Below are 13,750 nucleotides of genomic sequence, written 5' to 3'. Positions count from 1 at the left end.
TGAGGTTGAAGGTTGATGGTTGATGATGGGGTTCTGGGTTTGAAGATTGATGAAGGTTGATGGTTGATGGTGGGGTTCTGGGTTTGAAGATTGATGAAGATTGATGGTTGATGGTAAGATTGATGAAGCTGAGGATAATTCAAAAGGAATTGAGTTAATTTGGGGGGATTGGGATTAATTTGGGGGAGAAATTAATTTTGTTAATTAGATTAGGTTAGAATTAGTAATGTGTTTTAATTTAGTTAATTTTATGATGTGTAATTTATTTTTATTTTTTATTTATTTTTAAAATCCACATAAACATTTTAAATCCAGTCAGCATGTCATTTAAGCATTCGCTGGAGCTCCGCCCTGCGACGAGGATCTGCCCCAAAAATATTTCAAAGAAGAGGACCTAATGCAATAAATTTTCCGGGGAGGGACTTATATCAGACGGCGAGACAAAGACAGGGACCAATATGACGCTTAACCCTTGTTTTTTTGTCAAATTATATTATTGTCTAAATGACCCTAAAAAAACTTAGGTTAAATCACCCTAGTCCTAGGTGGACCAGTAATATCTGAGATACTAGTTAGAATTTTCACTTATCTTGAATATTAGGCTTAATCCTCAAATTGGTCCCTGTCTTTGAGTCGCCGTCTGATCTAAGTCCCTCATCGGAAAAATTTGTGCAAAAGGTCCTCATTATTGCAAAACGTATGGAGCGAGTCCTCGCCGGAGCCCGGAGCTCCGGCGAGTGATTAAATGGCACGCTGACTGGATTAATGAAGTTGACGTGGAATTAAAAAAATAAAATAAAATAAAAAATAAATTACACATAAGAAATTTTAATTTAATTAATAAAAATAAAATCAATTAACAAAATTAACCCTAATTTAATTTTAAAAAAAAATTCCTCCCAAATTAATCCAATTTCCCCAAAATTAACCTCAATTCTAAATCACCGATTCAGAATCTTGATCCCATTATCTCATAATCAACTACATTCATCTCATTATCTCATCATCTTTATCCCATCATCTTTATCACATTCAAAATCTTGAAATAAACTCATGTGGGGTGGCAACACAGGTACAGTACTAAGACAATAAAAAGAAGAAAGAAAGCATAGAAGACAGAGAGTTACAAAACAAAGAAACAAACAACCACAATTCAAAGGCTGGAACGAACACAGCATCAGCACCCCTTGGAACCTCCCACCGAGCTCAAAACACATACACGAAGCACTGTTAATTTAATAAAGAGAAAAAATGGTATGAACAAAACCCAGAATCTTCACAATAACAAACCCAAAAGAAAGCAAATCCACAACCTTGTAGGGAGGGATCTGCATAGCCATGGAAACCAGCGTTACCATCATCGTCTTCCCTGGATCTGTGCGCCACCGCCGCCTCCTCTTTGCGGTGTCGTCATTCATCCTCACCTTCATGAGGATCAAGAGCTGCAACCTCTCTTTTCCCTCTCTCGGGAGTGGAACCTGAAGCTCCTGCAATACCGTCTCGCGTCCTGGTCCGTTGCAGAATTTCTCCTCTTCCCTTCACAACGTTGAGCTTTTTCAGAGCGTCAAAAGCGAGCTTTTGGGTCCCTTTCATCTTTATCTAAGTCGCAGATCTGGAAGGGCAAGGCTCTTGGATGGAAGCCCAGGGTTTGGTTCACCCTTTCATCACCCCCAAATTGAATCGAGTCTTCCTCTGTTGATTTCGACCTTGAGAAAGCGGTTAGGATTCGATTGAAACTGAGTTCGATTGTTGTTGTTGTTAGGTTAGATTGTATGTCCATGAGGAAGTTGAGATGAGAGGATCTGAATGAGGGGCTTTTGGAAAATTTCTGGAAATGAGTTTCTGGAGTGAGAACGTTCCAGATTACTAGATTAGGGATTTTTTATCTGGGAAAAAAAGTTGTTGTTTTTAATTATAGTTAATGAGTTTTTGTTTTTTTAGCTTTAATAAATTTATGGTGAAATTGGGTTTTTAAATTAATTTTGGGCTTTTAAATTAATTTATTTTCCTGATGTGTAATTTTTATTTTTATTTTAAAATCCATGTCAGCACACTTAGCCCAGTCAGCGTGCCATTTCATCCCTCGCCGGAGCTCCGGTCTCCGGCGAGGACTTGCTCCATACGTTTTGCAATGATGAGGACCTTTTGCACAAATTTTTCCGGTGAGGGACTTAGATCAGACGGCGACTCAAAGACAAGGACCAATTTGAGGATTAAGCCTGAATATTATTGGTTCACCATGGGTGATTTAACCCAAATTTTTCCATGAGTAATGATTTATACACACCTCATTTCTCTTCCATCTCATTTCCACTCATTTTTACTTCCTATCTCTCTCTGCATTTCCTGTTACATCACATATCATATCACTTATTTCTTATTCATTTCTTCTCTACCTCCCAAGAGGTGGAATTGATTGGTGAACAAAACATTATTGGAGCTAAATAACTTTGAAATAAGTGAAATGGCCTTCATGGCTTTTCAACAAGGAAACTATGTAGCAACTTCAATTTGCACACACAAAACATGAAAATCATGGTATATGGGGAATTTTTTTTTTCCAGATTTCGTTACTCATTCCATGGGATACAACACCTTTAAAACACAAGAATTACGGGTAAAAACAAAAAAACTACACTGATACTAAAAAAAATTCATAATATTAATCATCAGTAAAACTTAGTTAAAGACTCCCTTATTTCTACCATTAAACTCAAAAAGTTTAATTTTTTTTTTGACTTCGCAACTAAATTCGTGGGCTAACACCTTTAAAACTCACGAATTTCGACAAAAAATTGAAAATTTGCACCAACACTAAAACATTTGTCCATATTTTACGTTGAGAAAGTTTGGTTAAGGATCCCCTTAATCATACGATGAAACTCGGAAATATTAATTTTTTTGAATTTCGTCACCCATTCCAAGAGTTCATACCTTTAAAATTCAAGAATTTCGACTAAAAATTGGAAATTTCAACCAACACTCAAAAATTTGCCCAAATTTTAGCTTGAGAAAAATTAGTTAAAGCACCCTTTCATTAGATGATGAAACTCGAAAAAATTATTTTTTATGAATTCCGTTATCCATTCTAAGGGCATTCCTTTAAAATTCAAGAATTTCGACTAAGAATTGAAATTTTCCACCAACATTCAGAAATTTGCACAAATTTTAGCATGAGAAAGATTGTTTAAAGTTATCCTTCATCATATTACGAAGAGTGGGAAATTTAATTTTTTTTTCCGGATTTCGTCACTCATTCCATGGGCTACAACACCTTTAAAACACAGGAATTACGGGTAAAAACAAAAAAACCACACTGATACTAAAAAAAATTCATAATATTAATCCTCAGTAAACTTAGGTAAAGACTCCCTTATTTCTACCATTAAACTCAAAAAGTTTAAATTTTTTTGATTTCACGACTAAATTCATGGGCTAACACCTTTAAAACTCACGAATTTCGGCAAAAAATTGAAAATTTGCACCAACACTAAAGAATTTGTCCATATTTTACGTTGAGAAAGTTTGGTTAAGTCTCCCCTTAATCATACGATGAAACTCGGAAATATTAATTTTTTTGAATTTCGTCACCCATTCCAAGGGTTAATGTCATTAAAATTCAAGAATTTCGACTAAAAATTGGAAATTTCAACCAACACTCAAAAATTTGCACAAATTTTAGGTTGAGAAAATTTGGTTAAAACACCCCTTTATCATATGATGAAACTTGGAAAAATTATTTTTTTTGAATTCCGTACCCATTCCAAGGGCTAATACGTTTAAAATTCAAGAATTTTGACTAAGAATTGAAATTTTCAACCAACACTCAGAAATTTGCACAAATTTTAGCATGAGAAAGTTTGTTTAAAGTTCTCCTTCATCATATTATGAAAAGTGGGGAATTTAATTTTTTTCGGGTTTCGTCACTCATTCTATTGGCTAACACCTTTAAAACACAGGAATGACAAAAGTTAAAAACAATAATTTTGAAAAAAACAAAAATAATTTATAAAACAACAATAGTTTTGAAATGCTTTGAATTTATAAAACAACAATAATTTTGAAAAAAATACAAAAGTTAAAATAACAATAGTTTTGGAATGAATGAGTATTTGTTATTCCTTCTATTCCACAAAAAGTGTTGTTTAAGGTTGTGACACAAATAGTAAGATGACAATTATTAATAGTATAATGTTACTAAAGTAACCTTATTTAATTTTACTATAGTACTATGTACATCATTAAATTTTGCTTAGATATAGAAGAATGTAGTTGATAGAGAAGAATTGTGATTGGTTAATATGAAAGGTGATGAGTGAGAGAAAATTATTCAATGAGTGTATAGGTAGAAAAAATTATAAATGTTTTAGAATACACCCTCCGGTCACTATTATAAGCAAAAGTTAGCTTTTTAGATTCATTTAATAATGATGTATGTGATCATTTTAATGACCACATACATCATTTATTGAATGAATCTAAAAAGCTAACTTTTGCTTATAATAGTGACCGAAGGGTGTATGTGAAGAGTGTCAAAAACAACTATTTTTCTGGTTCGGATGGAGTACTACTTTGAAAGTATTTTTATTCTTATTTATCAGTTACTTTTTTAATTTTAAGAGAGCATTAATTATGTCTTATCAATTTTTCTAAATGTTACTTATTTATATAAGAACTAAATTGAAGGTGCATCTTGGTCATTTATATATAAGAACTAATTAACTTGATGTTTGTGGTGAATTAATTTTTTTTTTTACAATAATGCCCTTATAACCACAATTTTTTCTTTGTTTTTCACTCACAAAAGCATATATGGTGTATGCCAAAATAAAGACAATCTTGGAAGTTCAAAACTACTTTAATTAGATTTCTCAAAGAGCGTGAAACAGTAGTTTGGTTCTTATGATGAATGCAAAACCTAAGGGAAAGCACTTAGCTTTGGACAGATGATGCGATGTCTCCCTTTTTTTATTGTTGACAGTTGTCAAACTGCTCAAGATAAAGTGGCGGTTCCTTCCAATAAATGACTTTTCTAGAATTCAAACTTATGACTTCATCCTTACAATGATCTAACATGCCTATCACCCACACTTCCCTTCCTGCCCCATTTATGTTTTGGGAACTAAAGTGGACATTAATTAGAGCTATTGTCCATTTAAGTTATGAGAAAGTTTTATGATGGGCTTCTTTAAAGTGTTATATTTTATTATGTAACTATTTCAAATATTCTAAAAAAGTTATCATTTTTTTTAAATGCATATAATTATAAAAATATATATATATATAATCAGAACTTTTTCTTTTAGATAAAAAAAGACAAATAGAGATGTGAGGTATGTCTCACAATTATAGCATGAGAACGAGATGATCATAGATATATTATACTTTATAACCACCTTAGATGATGTGTAAGCCACAATAGTGAAGTTCACCAAATCTTAAAAAAAAAAAACCTTAAGATAATTTATATATGGATGTTTTTACTCAATGTGTGACTTATTTGTTTATTTCTATTTTTCTTGCACTCGAAGAATTTTCAACACAAATTGCGTAACAGTAATTCCTGAGCTTGTAGGGAATATATCCTCTCATGTAATATGATTATTTCATTGTAATCATATATAATTATAGACATATTTTTTCTTTTAATATTTTTAATGGATGAAATATCTCATAAATGGTCACTTGAGAGAATATACGATTTGCAGGCATAATTAGCAAAAAGAAAGTTTTTTTTGTTACAGGCAAAAAGAAAGTTTAAGTCAATATAATTCGTTGGATTTTATTTCATCAGTACTATTGCAGTTATATGTATTGTTAGCCTGACTTTATTTATTTGGCCAAGTTGAGGATAGAAACCAATATCCATTTTAATCAATGCATAGTCCATGGCATTTTTTAAGGGGGACTCACTGAAAACCCAAAACAGCTTCTCTACCTTCACGTCCTGACAACCTAGATTTGTTCTTAATTATCCACCAAAGAATAATTATATCTTCACACCTCATTTTTGAGGTGTGGAAAGGTGAAAAAAGAGAGAGATATGAAGAAATAAGAGAGAAAATAAAGATGTTATATGTGATTTGATTGATAAAGAAAATAGAAATATATATAATGAAGGTGAAAATGAGTGGAGAGTTGTGTATATATCATAACTTTTCACCAAATGAAATGACAAACACAAGATGATGCAAATTTTCAATTTTTTGTCGAAATTCGTGAGTTTTAAAGGTGTGCCCATGGATTTAGTTGCGAAATCCAAAAAAGTTTAAAATTTTTAAGTTTAATGGTAGAAATAAGGGAGTCTTTAACTAAGTTTTGCTCATGATTAATATTATGAATTTTTTTAGTATCAGTGTAGTTTTTTTGTTTTGAGCCGTAATTCCTGTGTTTTAAAGGTATATAGAATGAGTGACGAAATCCGAAAAAAATTAAATTCCCCACTTTTCGTAATATGATGAAGGAGAACTTTAAACAAACTTTCTCATGCTAAAATTTGTGCAAATTTCGGAGTGTTGGTTGAAAATTTCAATTCTTAGTCGAAATTCTTGAATTTTAAACATATTAGCCCTTGGAATGGGTGACGGAATTCAAAAAAAAAAATTCCGAGTTTCATCATATAATAAAGGGGTGCTATAACCAAATTTTCTCAACTTAAAATTTGTGCAAATTTTTGAGTGTTGGTTGAAATTTCCTATTTTTAGTCGAAATTCTTGAATTTTAATGGCATTAACCCTTGGAATGGGTGACGAAATTCAAAAAAATTAATATTTCCGAGTTTCATCGTATGATTAAGGGGAGCCTTAACCAAACTTTCTCAACATAAAATATGGACAATTTTTTTAGTGTTGGTGCAAATTTTCAATTTTTTGTCAAAATTTGTTAGTTTTAAAGGTGGAAAATTTCAATTCTTAGTCGAAATTCTTGAATTTTAAAGGTATTAGCCCTTGGAATGAGTGACGGAATTCATAAAATATAATTTTTTCGAGTTTCATCATCTAATAAAAGGGTGATTTAACCAAATTTTCTCGAGCTAAAATTTGTGCAAATTTTTTAACGTTGGTTGAAATTTCTAATTTTTAGTCGAAATTCTTGAATTTTAAAGGTATTAACTATTAGGCTAAAAAACATTTTTGACCCCTGATGTTTCAAGTTTGTGCAAATTCTACCCCTACTATATTTTTGTCGACGTTTCTACCCCTCATGTTTTCAAACATTGCACCGCCTATCCCTCCGTGAGTCAAGCTTTCTCAGGAGAGGTTCCTGAGTGGATTGGAGAGATGAAAAAGAGTATATGAAGTTGATGATGATCAAGGAAATGATATAAATTAAATTTGTTTGATGTATATATTAGTTATGTATGTAACTGAACTCATTAAATGCATGTTTTTCTACTTACAGGTCTTGAGTTTGAATCTCTCATGCCACTTTTTTCCAATTTCACTTGTAATTTTAACGTGGCTGGTCCAAAAAATATTAAAATAAAAAGCCAAATCAACTCATTTTTTTAGTTTTTTAACGTTTGACTAACTGAGGGGTAGACGATGCACTGTTTGAAAACATGAGGGGTAGAAACATCGACAAAAATAGAGTAGGGGCAGAATTTGCACAAACTTGAAACATCAAGGGCCAAAAGTGCTTTTTAGCCTAACTATTAACCCTAGGATTGGGTGACAGAATTCAAAAAAATTAATATTTCCGAGTTTCATCGTACGATTAAGGGGAGCCTCAACCAAACTTTCTCAACGTAAAATATGGACAAATTTTTTAGTGTTGGTGCAAACTTTCAATTTTTTGTAGAAATTCGTGAGTTTTAAAGGTGTTAGCCCACGAATTTAGTTGTGAAATAAAAAAAAATTAAACTTTTTGAGTTTAATGGTAGAAATAAGGGAGTCTTTAACTAAGTTTAACTGATGATTAATATTATGAATTTTTTTAGTATCAGTGTAGTTTTTTTGTTTTTACCCGTAATTCCTGTGTTTTAAAGGTGTTGTAGCCCATAAAATGAGTGACGAAATCCGAAAAAAAAAAAAAATTCTCCACTCTTTGTAATACGATGAAGGAGAAATTTAAAAAATCTTTCTCATGCTAAAATTTGTGCAAATTTCTAAATGTTGGTGGAAAATTTCAATTCTTAGTCGAAATTCTTGAATTTTAAAGGTATTAGCCCTTCGAATGGGTGACGAAATTCATAAAAAACAATTTTTTCGAGTTTCATCATATAATGAAAGGGTGCTTTAACCAAATTTTCTCAAGCTAAAATTTGTGCAAATTTTTGAGTGTTGGTTGAAATTTCCAATTTTTTGTTGAAATTCTTGAATTTTAAAGGTATTAACCATTGGAATGGGAGACGAAATTCAAAAAAATTAATATTTTCGAGTTTCATCGTATGATTAAGGGGAGCCTTAACCAAACTTTCTCAACGTAAAATATTGACAAATTTTTTAATGTTGGTGCAAATTTTCAATTTTTTGTCGAAATTCATGAGTTTTAAAGGTGTTAGCCCACGAATTTAGTTGTGAAATCAAAAAAAATTAAACTTTTTGAGTTTAATGGTAGAAATAAGGGAGTCTTTAACTAATTTTTACTGATGATTAATATTATGAATTTTTTTTAGTATCAGTGTAGTGTTTTTGTTTTTACCCGTAATTCATGTGTTTTAAAGGTGTTGTAGCCCATGCAATAAGTGACGAAATCCGAAAAAAAAATTAAATTTCCCACTCTTCGTAATATGATGAAGGAAAAATTTAAAAAATCTTTCTCATGCTAAAATTTGTGCAAATTTCTAAATGTTGGTGGAAAATTTCAATTCTTAGTCGAAATTCTTGAATTTTAAAGGTATTAGCCCTTGGAATGGGTGACGGAATTCATAAAAAATAATTTTTTCGAGTTTCATCATCTAATGAAAGGGTGCTTTAACCAAATTTTCTCAAACTAAAATTTGTGCAAATTTTTGAGTGTTGGTTGAAATTTCCAATTTTTTGTCGAAATTCTTGAATTTTAAAGGTATTAACCCTTGGAATAGGTGACAAAATTCAAAAAAATTAATATTTTCGAGTTTCATCGTATGATTAAGGGGAGCCTTAACCAAACTTTATCAACGTAAAATATTGACAAATTTTTTAGTGTTGGTGCAAATTTTCAATTTTTTGTCGAAATTCATGAGTTTTAAAGGTGTTAGCACACGAATTTAGTTGTGAAATCAAAAAAAATTAAACTTTTTGAGTTTAATGGTAGAAATAAGGGAGTCTTTAACTAAGTTTTATTGATAATTAATATTATGAATTTTGATTAGTATCAGTGTAGTTTTTTTTGTTTTTACCCGTAATTCCTGTGTTTTAAAGGTGTTATAGCCTATGGAATGAGTGACGAAATCCGAAGGCTAAAAAACATTTTTGGCCCCTGATGTTTTAAGTTTGTGCAAATTCTGCCCTTACTCTATTTTTGTCGACGTTTCTACCCCTATTGTTTTTAAAAAATTGCATTGTCTACCCCTCTGTCAGTCAGACTTTCTCAGGAGAGGTTCCTGAGTTGATTGCAGAGATGAAGATGAGTATATGAAGTTGATGATGATCAAGGAAATGATATAAATTAAATTTGCTTGATGTATATATCAATTATGTATGTAACTGAACTGGTTAAATGCATGTTTTGCTACTTACAGGTCTTGAGTTTGAATTTCCCATGCCCAATTTTTCCAATTTTACTTGTAATTTCCATGTGGCAGGTATAAAAAATATATAAAAAAAAGCCAAATTAGCTCATTCTGTTAGTTTTTTAACGTTTGACTGACGGAGGGGTAGACGGTGCACTGTTTGAAAACATGAGGGGTAGAAACATCGACAAAAATACAATAGGGGCAGAATTTGTACAAACTTGAAACATCAGGGGCCAAAAGTACTTTTTAACAAAATCCGAAAAAAAAATGAAATTCCCCACTCTTCATAATATGATGAAGGAGAACTTTAAACAATCTTTCTCATGCTAAAATTTGTGCAAATTTCAAAACGTTGGTGGAAAATTTCAATTCTTAGTCGAAATTCTTGAATTTTAAAGGTATTAGTCCTTGGAATGGGTGACGGAATTCATAAAATATAATTTTTTCGAGTTTCATCATCTAATAAAAGGGTGCTTTAACCAAATTTTCTCAAGCTAAAATTTGTGCAAATTTTTGAGCGTTGGTTGAAATTTCCAATTTTTAGTCGAAATTCTTGAATTTTAAAGGTATTAATTAACCCTTGGAATGGGTGACGGAATTCAAAAAAATTAATATTTTCGAGTTTCATCGTATGACTAAGGGGAGCCTTAACCAAACTTTCTCAACGTAAAATATTGACAAATTTTTTAGTGTTGGTGCAAATTTTCAATTTTTGGTCGAAATTCATGAGTTTTAAAGGTGTTAGCCCACGAATTTAGTTGTGAAATAAAAAAAATTAAACTTTTTGAGTTTAATGGTAGAAATAAGGGAGTCTTTCACTAATTTTTACTGATGATTAATATTATGAATTTGTTTTAGTATCAGTGTAGTTTTTTTGTTTTTACCAGTAATTCCTGTGTTTTAAAGGTGTTGTAGCCCATGGAATGAGAGACGAAATCCGAAAAAAAAATTCAATGCCCCAATCTTCGTAATACGATGAAGGAGAAATTTAAAAAATCTTTCTCATGCTAAAATTTGTGCAAATTTCTAATAGTTGGTGGAAAATTTCAATTCTTAGTCGAAATTCTTGAATTTTAAAGGTATAGCCCTTGGAATGGGTGACGGAATTCATAAAAAATAATTTTTTCGAGTTTCATCATCTAATGAAAGGGTGCTTTAACCAAATTTTATCAAGCTAAAATTTGTTCAAATTTTTGAGTGTTGGTTGAAATTTCCAATTTTTAGTCGAAATTCTTGAATTTTAAAGATATAATCCCTTGGAATGGGTGACGGAATTCAAAAAAATTAATATTTTCGAGTTTCATCGTATGACTAAGGGGAGCCTTAACCAAACTTTCTCAACGTAAAATATTGACAAATTTTTTAGTGTTGGTGCAAATTTTCAATTTTTTGTCGAAATTCATGAGTTTTAAAGGTGTTAGCCCATGAATTTAGTTGTGAAATAAAAAAAAAATTAAACTTTTTGAGTTTAATGGTAGAAATAAGGGAGTCTTTAACTAATTTTTACTGATGATTAATATTATGAATTTATTTTGCTATCAGTGTAGTTTTTTTGTTTTTACCCGTAATTCCTGTGTTTTAAAGGTGTTGTAGCCCATGGAATGAGTGACGAAATCCGAAAAAAAATTAAATTCTCCACTCTTCGTAATATGATGAAGGAGAAATTTAAACAATCTTTCTCATGTTATAATTTTTGCAAATTTCTAAATGTTGGTGGAAAATTTCAATTCTTAGTCGAAATTCTTGAATTTTAAAGGTATTAGCCCTTGGAATGAGTGCCGGAATTCATAAAAAATAATTTTTTCGAGTTTCATCATCTAATGAAAGGGTGCTTTAACCAAATTTTTTCAAGCTAAAATTTGTGCAAATTTTTGAGTGTTGGTTGAAATTTCTAATTTTTAGTCGAAATTCTTGAATTTTAAAGGTTACCTTTGGAATGAGTGGCGGAATTTAAAAAGATTAATATTTCCGAGTTTCATCGTATGACTAAGGGGAGTCTTAACCAAACTTTCTCAACGTAAAATTTGGACAAATTTTTTAGTGTTGGTGCAAATTTTCATTTTTTTGTCGAAATTCATGAGTTTTAAAGGTGTTAGCCCACGAATTTAGTTGTGAAATAAAAAAAAAAAAAACTTTTTGAGTTTAATGGTAGAAATAAGGGAGTCTTTAACTAAGTTTTACTGATGATTAATATTATGAATTTTTTTTTAGTATCAGTTAGTTTTTTTGTTTTTATCCGTAATTCCTGTGTTTTAAAGGTGTTGTAGCCCATGAAATGAGTGACGAAATCTGAAAAAATATTAAAGTTCTTACTCTTCCAGCAAAGCCAAAGTGTATAACTATAAAATACAAACTGAACTTCACGATGGGAGGCATAGAGCCATAGAGGAATAATATTTGACTGACAAAATCCATTTCAATTGTGGAAATCACAACGGGAAAATGAATCACTCAATTCTTGCTGGGAATTTTGTCCTTTTGTGATTTGCCACCATCTTTTTAGTTTTTACCACCAAATTTTGTCAAAAAGTAAACTAGAGTCATACTTGGTTGCAGATCAGCATAGAGAAACTATGCCCCTTCTTGTAATGGTGTAATGCTGATATAAAAAATTGGAACTAACGTTTTAGTTGTCTTCTTCACATGTCAATCCTAATCTCCAAATTAAAATTTAAAAACCACAAGAAAACAAAGTCAATTTCGAAGAATCAACATGTTGAGTACCTACAAAAGTACAACACTCAATCTAAGGCAGTGTATTACGATCATGAAGTTCCATTGCTTTCTTTAGTTCTCACCGTTCATAATCCCTTTATATAAACTCAAAAGATACTGAATCATTTCATTGCTCTCACTATATTCTACTTCTTCAGTTCTTCCCCATGACTAATCTAACACATTAATTCATTCTTGATTTCTTACATTAAAATCATGGGTGCTAACCTCTGCACTCTGTGCCACATAATACCATGCCAAAAATCTAAATCATCTAGAACAAGAAAAGGGTCACCTTCGAAGGAGGAGGGAATTCAAGACAACTGTGGGGAGATAGAGAACACAAGAAGGTTGAGCAAGATTCTCAAAAGAAAGATAGACATGGAGACACCAGAGAAGACGATTCTCATGCCTAGGAATTTAACTCTACATGATTGGATAGTAGCCTCTCCTAGCTTGAAGCCAGAGTACCTCATGAGAGGTGAACTCTGTGGGAACTCCATGAAAAAGGTTCACCCTTGTTCAGGTTAGTGATGCGCCGAGGTGCATTAAAAATGGGGCAGTCACCCCCCAAGATAATTTTCTTTTCTAAAAATGAAGAAATATTCAGATGTTGTATTTGCTTCTGTCAAAATTTTATATTGTCTTTTTCAGTTAGTCATTCTTGATTTTGCTTAGTGTATATTCGTCGTGTTACTCATTTTTTCCGGTTGCGTACCTGTTTCTGTTTCAGGTCAATTCCTTGGATCTTTGTTAAGTGAAACCAAAGACAGTTTATGTTTAGACAGACCCATTAACCACGATGAAGAATCTGAAGATATGTCAAATTGTTCCTTGATTTGCAAAAGCTTAAGTGGGAAATCTCAAAAGAGTGTAAGATTCAAACTTCCTCACACTGTTAAATATTACACACCAGAGAGGACTTATTGCAAAAAAGCCTATTTGTGCTCATCACAGGAACAGAAGAAGCCTTATAAGGGTGAAAGTGAAAGTGAAGGCTCATTTTTCTCCCCAATGGGACCTAACTGCAGAGAAAATTCCTTTGAATCTTCTGCAGAGGAACCTGCTTTCAGGCTTGCAGTGCATATTCTTCCTCATGTATTTGTCTCTTCCAAAGTTTGAAGTTTGTTAATATGGTCTTGCATACATATTCATGTGTTTTGTGATTGGATTCCAAGGATGTAGTGACTACTAAATCATTTAATGGTTAATTTGTACTTCTAAATAAAATTGTCCGTATTTCTCTCATTAAAGATATTATCCTAACATATGACTTTCTCGAATTTATAAAAATCATTACCTTTTCGTATAATGACTTTCAAAAAAAAAAAAAAACCCTCCACTCTATGTACCTAATATTTTTAGCAAACCTTAATT

General features: G+C 31.6%; 1 protein-coding gene across 2 annotated transcripts; it reads left to right on the top strand.

Annotated features, from left to right (window-relative positions):
- The first annotated feature begins 12,347 nt into the window (after positions 1-12,347).
- LOC130713859 (uncharacterized) lies at positions 12,348-13,651 on the top strand. Of its 2 annotated transcripts, XM_057563680.1 has the most exons (3): positions 12,348-12,899; positions 13,107-13,246; positions 13,331-13,651. In XM_057563680.1, exons 1-3 carry the CDS (start codon positions 12,590-12,592, stop codon positions 13,493-13,495), a joined length of 615 nt encoding a protein of 204 aa, XP_057419663.1. In that variant the 5' UTR covers positions 12,348-12,589; the 3' UTR covers positions 13,496-13,651. The 2 variants fall into 2 exon arrangements, with proteins under 2 accessions (XP_057419663.1, XP_057419662.1); XM_057563679.1 differs by having other exon boundaries at positions 12,356-12,899; positions 13,107-13,651.
- The last annotated feature ends 99 nt before the right edge of the window (positions 13,652-13,750 follow it).

Source organism: Lotus japonicus, chromosome 4 (genome assembly GCF_012489685.1).
Source record: "Lotus japonicus ecotype B-129 chromosome 4, LjGifu_v1.2".
NCBI classification, from domain to species: Eukaryota; Viridiplantae; Streptophyta; class Magnoliopsida; order Fabales; family Fabaceae; genus Lotus; species Lotus japonicus.
This window is presented reverse-complemented; position numbering and strand designations above follow the sequence as displayed.